Source organism: Penaeus chinensis, chromosome 29, assembly GCF_019202785.1.
Source record: "Penaeus chinensis breed Huanghai No. 1 chromosome 29, ASM1920278v2, whole genome shotgun sequence".
Classification (NCBI taxonomy): Eukaryota; Metazoa; Arthropoda; class Malacostraca; order Decapoda; family Penaeidae; genus Penaeus; species Penaeus chinensis.
In genome coordinates this window covers 32,823,066-32,845,565 of record NC_061847.1, presented here as the reverse complement: position 1 = coordinate 32,845,565, position 22,500 = coordinate 32,823,066, and the positions used below count along the sequence as shown (strand labels likewise).

The 22,500-nt window shown below is 36.4% G+C and overlaps 1 protein-coding gene across 2 annotated transcripts in view; it reads left to right on the top strand.

Annotated features, from left to right (window-relative positions):
• Positions 1-22,500, top strand: part of LOC125040555 (protein tamozhennic-like) — a 36,219-nt gene that overhangs the window by 10,912 nt on the left and 2,807 nt on the right. For both annotated transcript variants that reach the window (XM_047635148.1, XM_047635150.1), the window contains exons 2-8: positions 54-691; positions 847-1,046; positions 3,460-3,672; positions 6,078-6,248; positions 6,867-7,269; positions 21,633-21,757; positions 21,958-22,500. The exon at positions 21,958-22,500 is cut by the window's right edge and continues 2,807 nt beyond it. In XM_047635148.1, the coding sequence (XP_047491104.1) occupies positions 76-691; positions 847-1,046; positions 3,460-3,672; positions 6,078-6,248; positions 6,867-7,269; positions 21,633-21,757; positions 21,958-22,500 (2,271 nt within the window). In that variant the 5' untranslated portion in view covers positions 54-75. The remainder of the gene's footprint in view (positions 1-53; positions 692-846; positions 1,047-3,459; positions 3,673-6,077; positions 6,249-6,866; positions 7,270-21,632; positions 21,758-21,957) is intronic.

Sequence of the window (22,500 nt, the reverse complement as noted above, 5' to 3'; positions counted from 1 at the left end):
TTGTCGTTTAGTTTTATATTTTGAGTAATTAACAGTGTCTATTATGATTCCAGATGCTGTTGAGTGTGTGACCACATGACGATGTACCACATGGCCATGCCTCCCCACATGGGGGGTCCCCATCCCCCTACTGTACACTCCCCTTTGTTCCCCTCCCCAATCCTACCCCCTCCAATGGCACACAATTATGCTATGCACACTTTCCCACAAACCCACATAATTCACCCACCCCATTCAGCACAGCAGCCTCATACAGCACACTCAACTTCAGCAGCAGCTGTTGCTGCTGCCAACATATCGGTCCCAATAGGCTCGGGCAATTCTGCTATGCTGACCCATCCTTCTCCCATGCTCTCGCAGCCCTCTCCTATATACCCTTCCCAGACTTCTGTGTATGTCAACCCTTACCTCAACCCTCCTTTGCCCCATTCACACACCCACTCACATCCTCCCCATCAACACCCATCTAGTATGGGATATGGCATGCCTACACCCATGCAAGGAGGACCACCTCCACCTGGAATGCTTCCCCCACAGCAACCCTCAAACCAGGCTGTCAGCTCTGCGCTCTCCACTGCCCCTGTCATGTCAGTGGATGAGGAGCTCATGGAAGAGATGAACACTTTACATCTGGGATATATTGAGACCGAGGACTCCCCACACAAGCTTGAGCAACGGGAGAAGCTGGAAAGTGAGTTCTCTGCTAAAAGACAAGCTGAATATCCAAATTACTTTGTTAATTGTTTCTGTGGAAAACCTGTATTACTTGATTTTTTTTTTTTTTTTATTTAGGTAGTATTCCAATATATGATTTACAATTTCAGAATTTTATTCTCAAAATTTCAGGAGTAATAATGGAGTACTTAGCAATCACACCCCATTCTCATAAGTTCATGTTTCACCAAATTTCTGATGTTCTGGAGAGAAGTATCAACAGCATTAATGACTTCAGTGCATATAATGCTGCCTGCGCATTTGATGCCCTGGCCCAGTATGCAGCAAATTTGATAGCACAGCCATGGAGAAAGGAGTTTCGGGAACTGAAGGTGGGTCTTTCTGTCCTATTGACTAGCACTGTACTTGATCTTATCTCAGTTAAATGATAACAATTGTTATATGAACTATATATATATTTTCATTATATGGACACGTTTTGACTAATTCAGAGCAGTGTTAGGTAACAATTATATTTTAAACATAAGTCTTGTTTCTGACATAAGTCTTGTTTCTGAAAAGTAAAATTTGAAACAGATCTTAGTGGAGATCTAGTTTCTTGCCCCTTGATTTAACTAAAAGGAAAGAGTTTTATATTTTTGATATTCAAGATTTAAGATTTTAAGCCCTTTCCATTTCCTCATTGCTCATTTGTGAACTATTTGTAACATAAATAGGTTACTTACAGAAGTGCCAAATTCAGAAGTATACTTGCAAACAACTATGTTTTATGTTTTTGAAAATTGAATGCTGTGAAATTATGTATTTTCACCTTGAGCATAAATTTACAAATTTATGCTCAATACCCCCACCTACGTTTTGTCAGTTACCTCATGTTTTAGGAATTTGGTATGTTACGCAAAATATGAATATCAATTTTTGATAGCCTGTGAAAGTTTTTGTATTAGAAGTAATAAGGAACTGTAATGTTGTCTTTTGAAATGGGCTTTGCTTGAGTAAACATTATGATTTTTTTTTTTTTCTTTAAGTCAATTGAAATTTTTAAATGCATCAATGAATATATTACATATTCAGGTGTTTGTACCAATTGTATGCAGATTACTCTACAGTATTTGTACCTGTACTTCTTATGAAATTTGCATATGTTAGAAAATATATAAATTTTTTTTTTTTTCTCAAAATATGTGAACTTTGATGAGAATTTCTTGTTCATATATCAAATCTGAAAAAATCCCCCCCCCCCCAAAAAAAAAAGAAAAGAAAAAAAAAGTGGGTTTAAAGCTATCATGATATTAAGGGGAGGATCTGCCCGGAAAGTGAAAAAAATATACATATATAATATATATATATTCAGAAAAAAAAAATCTGGCAATATTCCTCTGCATGTTTTAGAATTTTGTAAGCGAAAAATAAAGAAGATACAGCATATTTTGTCTACTCCTATACATTCTGCTCATTGCCCAAAATGTATGTGTCATGGCAGTTCATATATTTGGTTATTTCATAGGCTAAATTGCACAGAAAATGAGTAAGTAATAAATTGTAATTAGCAACTCCTTATGTAAACACAGATAAGCTCAGACTATTGAAGTTGTGTCCCATCATGCTCTGTCGACTCACTCCTCATTCACGCAGTTGAACTTCTATTTAGTTATTTGCTTGTGGTGTTCTTACAAACCGAGACAATGGGTAGATGTTCCATTGCAAAACATAAGATATTTGAAAATCTTATGAAAGCAAATGAACAATTATGATGTCATTTTTTGTTATATGGAAGCAACCATGAGGTCGTGGCTTGTCATTCAAACACAAATAGTAGCATGACATTCAAATGCGATTATCTTGTATCTATGTTTTTTGCACATACTTTTTTTATATATCTCAGCTGCTGTTTCACTGATTTACATGGGGTTTTTGGTGTTTGTAAGAGTAATCTTTCATCGATGTTGGGGTGCATTCCTTTTAAAAAAAAATTTAGAATTATAGCATAATGGACTGATACGTGTTGGTGTGTGAGGATATTTGTTAGATTCCCCCCCCCTCCCCACAAAAAGTGTGAGGAATTTGTAAATTCTGGATGCACCACGGTATTTGTTATGTTAGTAAGTATACAAGAGATTTTTTTCATGACTGTAACTCATCACATTAGTTAGGTTTACAGAGGTTTATTTACTTTTAAAAAATATTTTAATTTTTTTGTGTGTTTTTATTTATAGTCCATTCGCAACCAAACTTTATAGGAAACATATTTAGATGTGTACCTAGTACGAAGAAAAAAAAGAGAGATTAATTAATGATTAATAAATTTTGGTGAAATGTGGTGGTATTGTGTTTCACAAAAACATAATCGCACAAAAACTGCTTATACACTTTTCAAAAGTGTTAAGTTTTGAGACCCCAGTAGCCAAGAATCAAAGGAAAAAAGTTTGAAATTGCCACTCTCTGTAAAAGGTAACAAAACAAAAGAGATAAATCACTTCAAAAGATCTGATTAAAAAAAAAAAAAAAAAAAAAATAATAATAATTTTATATATATATATATATATATATATATATATATATATATATATATAATGATTTTTTTTTTTTTTTTTTTTTTCTTTTATCAATGCTCATCTGGTCTATTTCATGCTTGTTTTGTAAATTTTCAACTTTTGCTTGGTTGTTAACATTATTTGTGTATCAAAATGAAAATTATAAATGGAAGCATCATAGATTTAAGAGTAACAAGAGATTACCTGAATGTGTAGATATTGCCTTTATCATCAACCTTAATTCCCACAGCTCTATAGTGGCTTCTGGGTTCATCAAGTAGCACGTCACTTAGCTGGGGCTGAGACAGTCCTGGCCCTCATGGGCTATGTTCCCCACAGCAGTACCTCCACAGGGTCTTCTGAGGGTGCCGATCCTGCCTGCCTTGTCCTGGAAGGGGTTCTTGACCCTGACCTTATTTCAAGGCTCTCCCTTGATTGTTTGATTGCTTACTGTGAATGTCAGGTATAGTAATATATTTTTCAAGTTGCAGTTTTGTTTTATTTATTTATTACACGACAATAACTGTTATTACAATCATAATAATAGTATCATCATCATTTTGTTTTTTCTTCATTATGATTCAGTATTTTCTATTGTCATCATTATTATTGTTATTTATTATTATTAATGTTGCTATTATTATTGTCATTATTATTATTATTATTATTATCATTATTATTATTATTATGATTACTATTATTATTATTATTATTATTATTGTTGTTATTATTGTTATCATTGTTATTGATTCCTTTTTTTTTGCTATTATTATTAAACATTATTATTATTATTATTATTGTTATTAATTCCTTTTTTTTTCTTTTTACTTTTATTAATAAACTGTTGTTATCACAATTGTTATTGTTATTATTATTATTATCATTATCATTATCATTATTATTATTATTATTATTATCATTATTATTATTATAATGATAATAATTATCATTTTATTGTTGTGATAATATTATTATTATAATTATTATTATTATCATTATTATTATTATTATTATTATTATTATTATTATTATTACTATTACTATTATTATAACTATTGTTATTGTTATTACTATTACTTTTGCTGTTATTGTTATTATTATTGATATTATTATTGTTATTATTATCCATATGGATATTTTTGTTGTTGTAATTATCACTATTATTATTATTATAATGTTATTTTAGTAGTAATTATTATTATTATCATTATTGTCACTATTATTGTTATAATTATTATTATTATTATTATTATTATTATTATTATTGTTATTATTATTACTAGCATTAGTAGTACTAGTAATAATAGTAGTAGTAGTAGTAGTAGAAGTAGTAGTACTAGTAGTAATAGTTTTTTTTACTGTTATTATTATTATTATTATTATTATTATTATTATTATTATTATCATTATTATTATTATTATTATTATTATCATTATTATTATTATCAGCGTTATTGACCCATAGGATATGAATGCTTCATTACCATCACATTAAGTGGACACACTGCTGGGTGTGTAGCTTGTAGGCTGGGTGCAAATGAACACTTAAGTGCATTGGCAAGTTTCCATGCCTCCCCTTTGCAATGTTATATTCTGTTTTTCTGCATAAAACTTTTTACCATTTGTGTCATTTCTAATGTCACTATTTGGCTTTTGATTTATTCAGATGGTAATAGACTCCTTTCCTTGCACAGACTCCATATCATCTCACTAGGTAGTCCATAACTCAAAAATGATTGTAACAATAACCAACATTTGTGTATTTTTAAAAAAAAAAATATTTTTTTTTTTTTTATAATATTCAATTACCTGAAATACAACCTGTGCCGCTGGTCACGACAACAAGGAATAGGAACCTGAGCATGGGAATAATGTCTTAACTAGAGCTGCCACTCTTCTAGTCATGTCTCACAGGCATTACATTCCACACTCATTTAGTGATGGAAATACTGCAAAAGCCCCTTCCTAAATGCTAAATGAGCCTAATCACCCTCCTTAGAGATTTGTGCACTTTTGGGGAGACTTTCCCTTCATCCAAAAATGGTCAGGATTGCAAGTTTGTGTTTTTTTTTCTTTTTTCTTTTTTCTTTTTTCTTTTTTCTTTCCCATGATGTTATCCATATGGTAGGTGTTAATATCATTATCATTAATGTCATAGTCATTATTATTATCATTAATGTTATAGTCATTATTATTATCATTAATGTTATAGTCATTATTATTATCATTAATGTTATAGTCATTATTATTATCATTAATGTTAGAGTCATTATTATTATCATTATTATTATTGTTATTATTTTTATTATTATTGATTTTGTTATTGTTGTTAATTTTGTTATTAGTATTAGTAGTAGTTGTAGTTGACTAGTAGTAATGTTACTGTAATGTACTGTCGTCATCATCATCATCATCATCATCATCATCATCATCATCATCATCATCATCATCATCATCATCATCATCATCATCATCGCCATCATCATTATTGGTTGTTGTTATTACCATCATTATTGTTGTTATCTTATTCATATTGTTAATGTAATGGTCTAGTTATTGATATTATTATTATTGTTATTATTATTATTATTATTATTACTATTATTATTATTATTTTTATTATCGTTGTCGATATTATTATTGTTGATGTTATTGTTATTGTTATTGTCATTATTATTTTTATTATCATTTTTATTAGTAGATTTAGAATTGTCATTGTTATTTTAATTTGGTTATTTTTTTATTTCTCTTCATTTTTTTATTCATATATAAATCATCATTATTATTTTCAATAATTTTTAGCAATATGTCAGTAGGAGAGTTTCATTCATTGTAAATAACGGATGAAAATCTTTTTCTGATTCATAGGTACTGAAGAAGATCAGTGAAGGAGTTCGTGAATTTGGCCTGACGTGGAGGCAAATCCTGCAGTTCCGGCAGTTGCATGTTGGAGGTGTTGATGTCACTGTGAGGCACCTCCTCTTTACCCTGAGGCAACGGTTACAACCACAGATTCAGAGTGAATCCAGTCATAGACAGGTGATAAAGTGATCATTGATTCTATTATTAACTCTATGTTGCTGGGAAAATGCTGTGCTCATTTTAGATTTTTTTGTGAAATGTCTCTGCACATAGATGGCGCTGCTAGTCCGTAGCCACAAAGGAGTCAATTAGTAGACTTTGTGACCTTATGTGATTTCACCTTTCCTCGAATCTGCAAGATTTTTTTTTGTTTTTGATTTTACTTATGCTATCAATATTGATGGTGTTATTTTTATTATAGACATTATAATTACTATAATGTTATTGACATTAGTAACAGCAGTATGAGATCACATGAAATTATTTAAAAAATCAATGAAAAGGGTAAATAGGTGAGACAAGTAATACTCCTAATTAGTTTATTGGTGACTTCAATTGGAGCCATCAGTTGATAAAGTAAACTCAAAGTGGGCATGGCATGTACGTACATGCCATGCCTGTCGGTTTGGGGTTAAATGGTATCGTAGTGAAAGGAAAATAATTTGATTAATGAACAGAAGTTAATGTAGGTTTTATTTTTTCATGTGTCCTCATTAGGCTAATTACCTTGACTAAAAATATTGTGTATGGATTATTTCCAGACGTGTAAAATGTTCATATCTGTTCATTTCTCAGACTCCGTCTTCAACTGGGCCACCCCTCCCAATTCGTCAGGGATCAGCAGGAACCACTTCTAGTACGCCTGCTTCACTTGCAGCCACCCAGCAGCCCCCATCTTCAGTTCACACTACCCAGGAGAAATCCACTGGAGACCAGCGCATTTCCTTGGAGCAAGCACGTTCGGCCCAAGTGGGGATGGGTGCCAGCAGCAACAGCACGGTGGGAGACCAGCGAGGAGGATATCACCACCATCACCATCACTTCCACCACCTTCATCACCACCCAACCAATCAGGCTCCTCAGCACTCGGTCTCCACGGCAGTTTCCAGCCACAACTCTGTGTCAGCCTCACAGTCACCTGGACCTCAGCCTGCCCCACCTCTCTCTTGCTCTCGCAGTGCTGATACACCTGATACTGGTATGTGTCTTTGTTGATATATGTAGTACTAGTCTTTTTTTTTATCTTTTCATAACATTCTGATTTATGTATATTTATGTATATTCTCTATATTTGTTAGCATTTACTTTTTGTATAAACTAACCTTATGTTTGTGACTCTTCATGATAATTTCGATAATCCATTCATGATGGGATTTCCCTGTGCAGTAATTAGCCATCTGCTGGGGATTGCAGCCAGCTGCTTGAGTGAGAATTTAGAACCATAGAGAACTTACAAAACTGGCTTTTCACAGAAACAAAGGCTTGAAGGTTACTTTAATAACAGCAGCCTGGAACAAGCAACTGAACAACTGTTTAGGGCACATAATATAGAGCTTGCTGAACGGAGCAGAATGTAATAAGATGTGATATGGTATGAGTGAAGTTTTCATCATTATGTGATGGGTGTAAGCGGCTTAATGAAATAGTTTATTTTAAAGTGACCTCAGGTGCATTTAGCAGCTGAAATGAGTGTGTTGCATTTCTGAATGGCTGTGGGTCAGGAGAAAGCATATAAAGTTGGTAAGCCTGCATTCAGTTGATTATTGTAAAACATTCAAATATATACAGTGAGCACACACATGTGCACGTGTACACACACTTGTACACATGCATATACACACTCAAACGCAATTATGTACATGTGTACATATACACTCACTAAAATTTGTGTCTTTACTCTTTCTGACTTAATAATATGATATGATGGCAAAAGTGGCTAGAAAAAGTTCTGTGAGCTTGACCTGATATCCCTGCCAGGTCTTAGCTCCCCCCACCATATAGTTCTTGTTATAGCTTAACCCCTTGGTGACAGGTGTAGAAAACTAAGAGAAAACTCTACACTCTGGAGATCGATGGCAACGCGCCAACTTTAAGCGCGGGAGTTCGGTACATCAAGCCAAATTACCGCCTCGGAGCGCTTTGGCGTGCTGCCGCGGCGTACAGCCACACGCCACATTTTGAGCGGTTTGTTTTCATGTCTCTAGACGTGACCCATCGGGAAGGGGTTAAACATGCCTGTAGAGTAGCAAATTAAAGAAATTTTTTTTTTTTTTTTTTTTTGTTCACTCCACCTGGCTATATTTAAAAAATTAAGATAGTGTACAAACCTCTTGGGAGGGTGATTAGACTCGGCATCATATCCCTTGCACTATGATTGGCAGCTCAGGTAGTATTACAGAAGATTTAATATTTTTGAACACATCAAAATGTCAAGTATCTTTTTCTTGCACAGAGTTGTAGACTACCCAAACAGTCTTATTACCATCTGGATAATGCAAATTAAATGATAAATTTGGACATTGTAAAATTGCAAAAAAGCTAAAAATGTTTATGCATAAAGAGAGAAAATGTCATTGCAAATAGGAGGCATAGAGTCTTGTATTGTATGAATGCCTCTAATGCTGCTGGGGAGCGTCCCTATGTAGGAAAAGGGGGTTGAGAGGGTAATTTTTAAAAATATTAATAAAAAAAATCTTGTAATTTTCTTTAACCCAATGGCGACGGGTCACGGCTATCGCCGTCATAACAATACGCACGATGTGAGGTGTGCGGCTGTCCGCAGCGGCGCCGCGCCAAAACGCCCCGAGGCAATGATTTGGCTTGATGGACCGATATCATGCGCTCAGAGTCGGCGCGCTGCCGCCGTTCGCCAGAGCGTAGAGTTTTTTTTAATTTGCTATACCTGGTGCCATTGGGTTAAATTTGGTTAGCTTGTGTTTTTTAGCATTTTAGCACCTTTTGTTACTAAATTTGTCAAAATCCCCCCCCCCCCCCCCCCCAATTCCTCATACGTCTCTTGCATACTGCTATTGGGCTACACTACTGCTATTGGGCTACTTCCAATGAAAAACTCAACTTAAACATTAATAAATTCCAAAGAGCTTGACATCAGCCTTTGACAAAATATGCCTTAAAAAAAAAGGAAAAAAGAAAATAATAATAATAATAATAATAATAATAATAACGTAGCATATCAAAATCCTATTATGACCAAGGGCGCCTTATGAGGTGGTAGCGTGGCTACCACCTCCATACATTTGTATTAGTGTTTCCATACATGTACAAGTGTAATTATGTTTGTGCATGTCTGTATGTGTACACATATTCACACATGTGTACTTGTGTGAGTACATGTGGGTACAAGTGTGTGTAAATGTGTCTGCATGTGCATGTAAATATGTATCTGTGTCTAAAGTAACTCTTTAAGAGGGAGAAGCTAATGTAGATGGTTATGTTGCATCTACTATTTAATATGGGTGTCTTATCTCTTTGGGGAGTGACAGTGTGGGTGTGAGTGCCCACAGGTATGGCTAGGTGTTGGGGGCTGATGTTTCAGATCTACGGGGGAGCCGGTAGGCTCCTCAGTCGGCTTAGGACTGAGGCAGTCCTTGTGTGCTGCTGCTGTGGCCTTGCTCTGCTGGAGGATCGGGGATTGCTGATTTCGCTTGGGGCCCCTGCGGCTTAAGTACACGAGTGCTGTGTAAGCGCGCAGGGAACGAGGGGAGCCCACTGTCCAATGAGCGTGGACACGGCGGCAGACCTGTCGTGACCCAACCTGTAAAAGTATGATGAGCTTCAGGTTGCGGGGTCATGCTTCTACAAGTACTCCCCCTCCAGAGAGTGAGCTAAGCGAACGAGTGATAAACTGGGACGTGTCACTCCATATGTCGGGTCACTCCGGAGTCACCAGTATAGTAGATGGTTATGGGGGCATCTACTATTTTGGTCTGGTGTCTTATCTCTTTGGGGAGTGGCTATGTGGGTGTGAGTGCCCACAGGTATGACTGGGTGTTGAAGTCAGTTAAGTCGGTTAAGGACTGGGTAGTCCTTGAGTGCTGCTGCTGTGGTCTTGCTCTGCTGGAGGATTGAGGATTGCTCATTTCGCTTGCAGCCCCTGTGGCTAAGTACACAAGTGCTGTGTAAGCGCGCAGGGAACGAGGTGAGCCCGCTGTCCAGTGAGTGCGGACTTTGTGGCAGACCTGGGGTGACCCAACCTGGGAAAGTATGATGAGCTTCAGGTTGCCGGGTCGTGCTGCTACAGGTACTCCCCTTCCAGAGAGTGAGTGAAGTGAACGAGTGATAAACTGGGACGTGTCACTCTGGGGTCACCAGTATAGTAAATGGTTTGAGGAAAAAAATGATGAATATTGTGAATATTTCCCTTCATGATCTGAATCTTTCCTCTATTGAAAATTTATTATTATTAAATTAACTATGAAACTACACACATTTTTGTATCAAATGCCATTTGTTTTATGAAGAAGTCTTGACTAGTCCCCAAGTTACAACTAAAATGGTACTTCCATATATGTTAATGTAGGCAACATGACACATTCACAAACGCAGTTGCTGCTTGTCTCGTACCACTTGTATTAGGGTTTCTTAGCATCTACATGTTTATGTGGTTATACATGTACAATTATATACATATGTGTATATGTGTGAACACATCTATATAAAAACGTGCATACATGTACTTGTGTATGTAAATGTGTGCCCATTCATGCATGTGTATGTTTACAGAGGTAATGAGACACAGATAGAGTATGAACAGAGTGCCTTGAATTGTTATTTTATTCAGTGGAAATAACCGTTTAGAAAGCGTTGATATTTTCAAATATAAACTCACCACTGTTTGTTTCACATGGATGCTTCTTCTTTTTTTTTATGTAATAACACAAACTTATTATTTATAGACCTATATCAAATGGTGTTTGACATTTTATGTTCAATTTTTAGTCTATATTCTTCAGTTATTTATATTTAAAAGTAGCTACATTCGTACTGGTTTGTGGTGTCTCAATTGTTTAGGCTCCACTGAGTACAAAAAATGTAAAATCTCAGAAGGCACTCCATGCGGCTGGACGGACGATGTGGTGGACTGACCTATCAAAACAAATGAGTTGTGTTTGCATTATTGTCGAACCTTAAATCTATATATATGATGTGTATGTCAAAATTGAATCATATCTACCACATGTATAAGAAAAAGCAGATGAAAAATTGTTTGAAGATTTTTAGATTTTCTCCAGTGATGTATTTCAGTAGGTTATGCCAAAATACAATGTTTCATTTTTGTTCCAGTAGGGGATAAATACATATGTATAAAATTTGCTGACATCTCAAGTGACTAGCTAGGATTCATGAACCGTATCATTGCTGAATATTTCTTCGCGGAGGTTTATATTCTTGTTGGCAATTCTACATGTATATATGATTGTAAAACTGGGTATAACTCATTTCTGACAATCCCCCAACCCAACAACCCCCAACAAACTTAGGAATGGTCCCCATAACTGGTGTCCGTCTACAGAGTGAAATCACTCCCATACCGCAATTGCATGGTTAATGATGACATGACACTTGTGGGTGTGATCATGGGGGAAGTCTCTGCCCATGGCTACCCAAACATTCTCAGTGTGATGGAGATCTAGCAATTTGGGTTTATGTGACACAGCATAATTTTGGGGTATTGCCAAAATCATGCCTTTATGACATTGCGCATGTAGATGGGGTTGTTATCCTGGATGAGGAAAAATGGCTTTGTCTCAAGGAACACCATGGTCCTCACTAATGTTAGAAATATCTTGTCCAGGATTTCCACATAGGTATACCCTGTAAAACTGCCAGGCCAGACATCTGTCACCTCCCTGACCTCACTGCTGTGCATCCACTCAAACAGCCCAGCGGGGTCTGACAGTCCACGAGCTGCAGAATAATGCAATGTCATACTGGATATTGCCAGCAGAACAAAAGTTATAAAATGCTTTTAAAAAAAATATGAAAATAAATAACTAAAAGAAAATTACTTCTTTGAGTGGTAAATTTTAAAGCATCCATAGATGAACAATGCAACATCACACAATTTCTGACCATTTTCCTCATTCCCCTGCTGTAGCAGACATGGCAGCATTTATACTTATCCATTTTATTTGGAAAATTGTGGTGCTTCACAATTAGCAAAAGCTCCTTGTGACTTAACTGAGTGGCTGACCAACACTAGGGAGCTATCTGAGGAAGGTATTCCTTCAGGAGCCCCTTTGCAACTGCTAATGTGAAATCATAATGGTGACGAATAGGACTAGCAGCAAATTTCTGCAGTAAAAAAGTGTTCACAGTTGCCATCTCAAACTCCTTTTTGCTATTAGGTGTAACTAGGACAGCTTGTCCCCCATGTCAACCCCATTCATCCCAGTATTGTAGTCCATGACCACCACTGGCTTCCTTTCCAAGTCACCATTCCAGGCTACCCTCCCGTTTTGAACCATCTCACTTGTATGAATGGAGGAGAGCAAAAAGATAGTTCTTTTGTCCACCCATTTGAAACACAGGAGGCCGGTGGGGGTACTCCTTCTGTGCATTTCAAATTGTTTGAGTTTACCAGGAAAATCACAGTATGGTAACAGGGTTACCTAAATTTCCATGAGCTCTCAACTACAGTAATTTTCTGCAGTAGGTCCAGGACGCTGGCAAATTGCTCCTGCTGATGGGTTGTGACAGGACGAAGCTTCCATAACTTGTGACAGGACGAAGCTTCCATAACCTGTCTCTTTTGTCCTTGTCTGCAAAGTACAAGAGAGAAGAAATCTGGACGTATCAATCTCTAGGCATGGTCTTTCTGAAAAAAGGGGTATAGGTGAATTCATCAACCGACCAATGCATGGCTTTGAGGCTTTGGACACAGCCCCATCAGATAGTGCAGGCCCAAGAACCTAACCTGTATACCATGCCGCGTGAAAGATAAAAGGGGTATTATTTCCTATCCATTGCATGGTACAATAGATTAAAAATCATTGAAATATACTGAATAAGGAGGAAATCTATGCCTACATTTATCACATACCCTGAGGCTAAATTTGCACACACACAAACACACTAATGCAAATATACAGACATGCCCACACATTCATATATACATACATACAGAGGGAGGATCAAATGACCTTTCCCCTCTGCTCACCCTCGACTTACCAGGGTACCCAGCACTCTACTGGTTATCGCCGGTGCCAACTTTGACCTGCCTGCACCCAGAATGGAATGTCATTGACGAAGTGCCCCCATGGCAAGCGATTCCAAGCCTTACTGCCGATCACTTTATAACATCATAAATCTATTGCATATAAATGATGCCACCCATGAACTGAGCCTAGACCACCGTGATATCTGTAGGGTCGGCCCTACATAGCCATGGCATCATACTAGATGCCACCAGCGGACAAAGGGTTAACTGTTGTAAAATGTGCTTTAGCTCTATCACTAGCAACTTGAACATCTTCATGGAAGCTCTTTACTTCTTCATGGCTGTTGCTGCTGGTTGGGACATATACTTGAATAATATATAAGTTGTATTCTTTGTTCAGATTTAATGATATAGAAGCTAGTTTTTCATTCACACTATTGAATTCTATGATTTTCTTTCTGAAGTATTTGTAAACTAAGAAACTGACCTACTTCACAGAATCCTACACCATCGAATGCAAGCTGATCATATTCTGTTCTCAGAGTCCTTACATTATATATGCAACGGTTAATCACCATAAAGCATTCGGAAAGAGCTTGGATATTGTCAGCAATATCCTAATCACTGCTGTAACTAGGGATGTTGTGGTTGTTTTTTTTACCATTTTCTCTGCATCTTTGATGATACTCATACTTGGCAGGTTTTGAAGGCTAGAAGATTTACTAATGTGTATAATATGTCAACTCATGTTAAAATAGTAGATAAACATGTTTATGATATATATTTTTTTCATGAAATTTTTTGAAAACATTGCCAATATAGCCTTCGTATTCTCATCCATAAGTACATATTACTATATAGCAGATGGACAATGTAATACTTCAGTACTCCTGCTTTGAGTGGTAAATTTTAAAGCATCCATAGATGCAAAATATAATTTTTTCCATATAATTTAGAACTGCTCAGTCTTTAAATGTTTAAAATTTTCATGAATTTAGATGATTTCAGACATGTCAGTCTAACTTTAGAAATCTATTGAATATGTTATATGAATGTTCGTACGTATTGTTACTTTAAGCTTGAAAAGCCTTTTTTTTTCTAGAAAAGTTGTGTATAACAGTGGTAACAATGATGCGAGGAAAAAATATAACATTTTTAACCTATAAATTGAGAATGCAGTGCTGAGTATTAAGTCCTATTGTAAAGATGTATTTTTTTCTTGAAAATTATCACAGACAATGCATAAACTTTTCTCATATATATCAAAATATAAAATTTCATATATTATCCCATTGGATGCTTCACTGCCAGTACATACCCAAAATATGGGCATTAAGCTTAACTGAGCGCCCACTCTGACTGGTATGCGGCTTGTAGGCCGGGGTACACTCTTATGTGGTGACAAAACTCCATGCCTTCCCTTTATTATGTTATTTTCTCTTTTTCTGCAGATGGTAATAGACTCTTTTCCTTGCAGACTCCATATAATTTTTCTAGGTAGTCTATGAGTCCGTACAATCATAATTACAGTGTTATTTGTATCATTTAGATTTTTTTCCATAAATTTAATTTTCTGTAATACAACCTATGTTGCCATTCATGACAGCCAGGAATAGGATCCTTAGCATGGAAAATGTGTCATTCCTGGAGCCAGCGCTCTTCCAGTCATGGCTCATGGGGTGATACATTTTACACTCGTTTATTAATATAAATACTGTAAAAGCCCCTTGCCAAATGCTCACTGAGTCTAACCACCCTCCAAGAGCTTGAGGCTCTCGTGGCAAGCAATCCCTGTTACCCTATCTTTCAGCTGAAATTCACATTGAAAGCAAGTTCTTGTAACTCTAGCTCTCTCAGCCCAATTTTCAGGTAATGGCATGGTCTGTACCTGATTAGGTTATTTTATCTCAACAGTGGCCATAGGCTTTTTGATAGTTTGCCCAATATTTTTCTTTTCAGACATCTTTCCTTGCCTGGGCTAGTGTTGGTTTAACATTGCTGCCTACAAGTGAATTCCCCTCATGTAAATAGGGCTTACCATGCAAATGCTACTCATGCAAATCACAGTCATTCAATCATGCCATTGTGGACATATAATAGAACTACATTGTATGCATACCAGCCACAAAGTAAATACTGAAGCTGATTAGCTTATCTATGGCTTTGTAATTATCAAAGCTAACGTTGATTAAGATATATAAAAATTACAGAGTATTAATTTCTGAAAATTTATCTCTAAAATGAATCCAGTGGTGCCAGACTATCTGTAGGCAATGGTGGAGTGCATTATGAGAATACATTTTTTCTTGCAAACCACTGTGCCAAGTGCATCTGACTGCTGCCTTGTCCCTGGCCAGGAAAATAGTAGTTGACTTTTATTTGTTCCTGTCTTTTGTAGGTGCTTCAACTGTTGTTATAAGATTTAGCTAAATGTAGTGACTATAGCTCTTGTCTTATTTACTCATTTTACAGTCTAGACTTCATAGAATATTTTACATAATTCAATTATCAGTTTATCTAGATCATTATTAGTTTATTTAACAAGAAAGATGCTTGTTCATTACATATTTTGAGTTTTGTTAGGAACAGGAAATTAATGTATATACATTTGTAGAAAATGTATATTGTTTTTGATGAGAGCAGCACCACAACCTGAGGCCAGTGATCTACCTTAAGAGATCAGTTGAGTCAGTTCTTGTGTGCATTTGTGTCTGAGTGTTAATGTATATAAACACACACACATGGTATGATTTAGCATATATCCAATTGTGTCAAACTTTGCATCATCACAATTGCTTTCTTCTTATTACTCATTGAAGGCTTGACCCCTAGTCTCAGTGGCCCAGACATATTATTGTCAGTGTCTTTGTCGGGGGACAGATCAAAGAAAATATGGCTTAGTGGAGGGCAGGGGCAAGAAGCCCCACTGGGTGGTAAGTAACAGGTTAGTAGTAGTCAGGTGGTGGAAAAGCAGGTTGGCAGTGGTCTGGGGTGATGGGAGAGGGTCATCAGTTTCTCCAAAAAATTGTGTTTGCAAATGATAGATTAATTATTGATATCAATGTTATTGTAACTATAATAAAAAAAAAGTACCTCACTACAATAACCCCCACATTCCCTTGCTTCTTGTTGTCGTGGGTGGCTTTGGGGACGGAGCCTGAGGCCCAATATAGGGGATCACCCCTATCTTTAACCTCAGCCCTCGCCTCAACTAATTTTGCAAGGTCTTTTCTTCTACTCCTTTCCTTTTCCTTCTGTTCTTCACTCCCTTATCCTGTCCACTTATCCTAATAGTTAACTCATTTTTTCTCTTTTTGCCACAGTACTTTATCATAATGCTCTATGGCCTTTGATTTCTGGCATTTTTATTTGTTTTTACCACTAACCATTCTGGAAATCCACAAACATCACCATATGAACCATAAAACTTCCATACCTGGGGCTTTTTTTTTTTTTTTTTTTTTTTTTTTTTTTAAGTCAATTTTGATTGTTCTGTTCATTGGACTACACCCTAAAGAGCAGCAAAAGTTCATAGCTATAAAAACAACACACAAAAAACATTTCTACCATGCCTGATTTGGGGGGAGGAGGTAGAGGGGCCACTTAGTTAACATATTGATAGATGAATGAGGAAACTATCAAATGACTGTTAGAGCCCATCTGTGAACATAAGTGCCAACAGGTAAATTGCTGATGTGGGTAATTTGTGCCAGGTACACCTGCATAGGGTTTGCTTGTTGCAGGCATATTTACAGCATTTGACAATGGCAATACTTATAGATATGTGTTCTTGATTGTTCAAAGAACATTTTATACCAATATAGATAAAGAAATAAAAATAAAGTTATTTATGATTTAATATTTGGTGGAATTTAACATATGAAATATTCTTTGCATTGAGACTAGTAAGATGCTGTAGCTTATACTATGATAAGTTTCTGTACCAAGTGTGATGTATATATCTCAAAAAATAAAACTGCAGATTATGATAATGTTTCAGTATGATATTGCTCTGACATTTGGTACTGTTCACCATATTTAAATCTGATTTCATATAAAATTAATTATATTTCAATGCAAAGATCATGCAGAAGGCAGATTTTTGAATTTTGGAAAAGTATGCAAGAAGTAGTCTAGTTTATGCTGAAAATTATAGTTCACAATGACACATGCTATTAAATAAAAATTATACAGAATTTTAGAAATCAGCCTTGTACATGGTGTTTTTATAGAGTTGAGTCAACTATTACATCTTTTCATGTGATTCTGATAAAATGCAAATCTTAAACACTACTGTAGGCCATATCCTCGTTTCCAATGTTTTTTTTATTTAATTATTTGCAGAGATAATGCACACAAACGACTTAAAACTTTATGGGGTTTAAGCACTGGCCATGCCCTGAATTTATTAGAGAAAGTGAATTTTCTCTGCAAGGGTAACCAATATCTTTTCCTATCCAAAGAAGTAGGTCAGTCCTATTACCTGAGAATGATTCAAACAGTTAACCTTCTGTGTGTGTTTTATATAAATATATACTCCCTCACAAATTACAACCCCTCTTTCACCAGGTCCCCCTCCCCCTGTTTGGAGTGTGGGAAAGATCCAGTGGCTTTAGTCAGTCTAGCCCTCCATGTAGTTTACATCAGGGCATTTAACTCCCAATACTGAATGGATATGTATACTTATGCCGGGATTGTGTAGTAACAGTAAATTTGTACTGAAAAGGCCATTCATAATCAAAAGAATCATTATTATTTTTGAATTTTGGTAACATTTCTTAATAATTTAATGCATATAGAAACATTTCAGATTGGAATTCTTAATTTCATGTAAAAAAAGAAAAGAAAAGAAAGAAAACAAGAAGAAGAAAAAGAAAAAGAGAGGTTCCTTTACAAAATATATTACTTATTGAAAACAATAAATCTGATTAACAATAACTCAGAATGTATGCTAAATTATTATTTTATTTTTCATAACATCATTTAATGAAAAATAAAGTGGATAACAAATTATGGTAAATGTCCAAATTTCCAGTGGCCATTCCTCAGTTGTTTGTTTACCTAACCTTTGGTAAAGTAAACAAATATAAGTAAAGGTAATCAAAAGTTTCATCATTTCCCCAGTTGGAAGGATTAAATTGAAATGATAATTTTTAAATTACCTTTAAAAGGAAATAGACATCAGTCTCCCCATAAATTGCTGAATTAGAACATTTCCAATGTGAATAACTTGGAAAACATTTTTTGGAAATATTTGCCATTTTTCATCCTGTTTCATCATACATGCTTTAGAATTACAGCTACTACATTTCATCCTTTAATGGGTAGAACAAAAGTAAACCATCCCAAAGCTATTAAACTATTTATATATCAAAAAAAAAATTAGGCTTAATGTTCTCATTGATAGTGATGTTATAGGAAACTGTTGAGTGGTTGGCATGTAGGCATTGAATGATCATTGTTATTTTAAGTTTAAGTATCAAACCACAGGTTATCTAAAGAAATGGATTGCAAATATTTTGAATATCAATAGATGTTTTAAACCATGTAGTCACTTGTCAGTGCTCTCATTTCATTAGCCATATGACAGTTGCTTTATTAGTTATACAGTTAAACTTTGTTTTTTGTGATTTATGTGTTCAAATAGAAATAATGTAAAACCAATTAATCTATTCCAGACTTCCAAAAATATTAACAAAAAATACACCTTGTGGAGAAAAACTATAGGTTTATAAACATAAAATAGTGAGAAATAAATATAAATGACAAAATGAAATGGATAGATGAACTTTTAACATCACTTTAAGGAAGACAGCGTATGGAAGACAGTGAGGAGGGGAGTGGGAGGAGGAGGAGAGATTATTGTTTGGAAAGGAAATCCCCCTCCACAAGGACTTCAGGTATCAAGGGTCTATCCGCAGTTACTCCCCTTCTTTTTCTTTTACTGTTGATCAATCCGGGAAAAATGTTTTGACGAAAAAAGACGCTGAAGATTGAATTGTGCGAAAACTAGGGCATATGAAAACCGAGGTTTGATTGTAATTGTATTTGTGGTTGGTCAGTTGATTTTCTATATAATTTTATATACCCTTGTTATTGGTCTTAACCCCTTGCAGAAGGGTGCCATGTATGTACATTCCATGGCATTGAATGGATTACCTGATGGCATGTACATGTGTAATGAGCTTGCTCATAATTGTGCATACTAAACTTTTATTTGCTTATTTGGTCTATAGTTCAGTGATAGTGGAGGTTATATCCCCATAGATGTTTGCTCAAAATTACTTTTTATCCACATTCACTGGGAAATCTTCTATGCTGTAGTCAAAATCATAAAGGGTGGGAAAGTTAAATATTTCTTGTGCTTCTAATTTTTCCCTTGAGCAGCTGACTCCAAAAGGCACCCAGTGTAGCATGTGACTCTCCTGTCAGCATTGGGTTAAGTTCAGTTCTTCATGCTGGCTCCAAAGCTTGAAATTAGATATAGTCTAGTTGATAACCCACTTAACCCAATGGCGTCGGGTATAGAAAATAAAAAAAAACTCTACGCTCTGGCGAACGGCGGCAGCGCGCCGACTTTGAGCGCGTGAATTCGGTACATCAAGCCGAATCATTGCCTCGGGGCATTTTGGCGCGGCGCCGCTGCGGACAGCCGCACGCCTCAAATCGGGCGTATTGTTATGACGGCGATAGCCGTGACCCGTCGCCATTGGGTTAACCCAATGTCGCCGGGGAAGATGATAAAAAATGGGGAAAATGCATTTTTTATATTTTTTGTGAAATGTCTCTGCACATAGATGGCTCTGCTAGTGCTTAGCCACAAAGGAGTCAATTAGTAGACCTTGTGACCTTACGAGATTTGAATTGGCAGAAAAAATGTATTTTTTACTAGTGCTATGAATATTGATTATTTTTATTATAAATATTATAATTACTATAATGTTATAAACATTAGTAACAGCAAAATAAGATAACGTAAAATCTTTTCGTAAATCAAAGAAAAGGGTAAACGGGCGAGACAGGCAATACTTATATTTGACTCATTGGTGACCTAGTACAAGTGTAGCCATCTATGTGTAAAAACAATCAAACAAGTAACTCACAGTGGGCATGTCACGTACCTACATGTCATGCCCGTCGGCATTGGGTTAAAATGAGATCTCCTGGGTTCTTACCAGTGCATGCACTGGGCAGTACACAAAGTCAGCTGCTTGTGAAAAAAAAAAATGAAGTACAGGAAATTTGAATTTACCTCACTCGCTATGTTTTTGGCAGTGGCATAAATGACTGGTTAGGTATTGAGATGAAAAAGAGCCTTGAACTCCTTAGATCCAGTTGCTTCACAGCAAACACATGGCCCAAAATCCAGGCATTAAGCTTATGTAAGTGGCCACTCTGCCGGGTGCACGGTTTGTAGGCTGGGTGCACACGAACACTCGAACACTGTATGCCACACATTTGTAAGGTTATTTTCTCTTTTTATGTATGAACGTTTTTAGGTGTTTTTCCATTTTCCAATGTCCATATTTGTCATTTGATCTAGATGGTAATAGACAGTTTTCTTTGTACAGACTCCGTATCAACTCGGTGCAAGAAAAGTAACGATATTTCAGATTTTGTTATTTGGGTCATTTAACCCCTTCCCGACGGGTCACGTCTCTGGACGTCATAACAATCCGCTTGAAATGTGGCCTGCGGCTGTATGCCGCGGCGGCGCACCAAAGCACTCCGAGGCGGTGATTTGGTTTGATGTACCGAACTCCCGCGCTCAAAGTCATTGCCGTTGCCATTGAGTTTTTTTTTTTTTTTTTTTTTTTTAGTTTTCTGCACCTGTCACCAAGGGGTTAAAAGAAAAAAATTGCAATATTCGGTTTTCTGTAATACAACCTGCACCGCCGGTCATGGTGCCCGGGATACAATGCTGAGCATGGAAATTATATTCCACACTTATTTATCAATGGGGATAATGCAAAATTGAGTCTAATTACCCTCTCAAGAGGTATGTGCACTTGTAGCAAGTTTTTCCTGTTACCCCGGCCTTTAACCGAAACACTCAGATGGGCAAATTCGTGTCACCTGGCCCGCAGCAAGATTTTCCCGTGATGGTTGTTCATGTCACCTGTCCCTCAAGACAAATTTTTTCATGATGTGATGGTCACATCATCCGGATCATAGGGGTTAAGCAGCGTCAAACAAGCATACAACTGTTCAGTGTGCAAAACTAAGAGGAGGTTCAACTCATGATGTGATAGGACAATTGCCATTGTTAGTGGGTTGATATTCAAAATCTCATTTTATCTTCTTGAAATGTTGTTGAATTCTGTATATTTGTTGTCTTTTTGGTTATGTACAGATACCTAAAAATTGTTATTGATTTACAGCAAAAAGCATAAGCAGTTTGGGATTGGGGGCACCTGCTGGCCAGGTGCCTACAGCTAAACTTATAGACCTTGACTCCACACATGAAGCCTTACCTTCCCCAAGGGCATCTCAGCTCTTACCAAAGGTAGGTTGAATGTCTGTATATTTGATGGCAATTTAAGTATCTGAAATTTTTTATATGTTTTCATGGTTATATACTGCCCCTTTTCTCCTCTTTGAAGATGATTGTATTCTCTGACAACCTTTATATTAATTTTGTTCTTTCAGTCAAGACTTGTTGCCCATACCCTTTCAGCTTTTTATGCTTTAATCTATTTTTTTAAGGTACTTCCTCACAAACGGAGTTCCAAGTCAACAGTAGCTGGCAGCCGCATTCTACCTCCTTTAGAAAATTCCGAGCCCTGCCCACCTGCTCCACCTCCACCAGAGGTGTTTCAGCCTGGCACCTTAGATGAACATCTAGAAGCCACTTTGTCCATTGTGAAAGACCCCAATAGAAACTCGGCTAGTCTTACCACCCCTAATGATCAGGGAGCAAGTTCCTGGGAGAACTGGGACTTTGTGTTTCGGGGCCTAGAGAAGAGAGGCTACAACAAAGACATTGGTGACCGGGGAGACATTCTCCACCAAATGACCAGGCAGAACTTATATTCAGAAACAGCACAAGGCAAGAATAATAATCTGAATAACAAGAAGGATATCACAAAGAACAAGCCTCTGTCTATCAACCAAGCGTTGCAGGCAATGGCACTTAATGAGACCCGTGAAAGAGTGGAAAGACCCTCCAGTTCAAGCAAAAGTTCTCATTCCTTATCTCACAGTGGTGGCCCTGATGTCTTCCCCAACCTTACCAAGAGGAACAGTTTG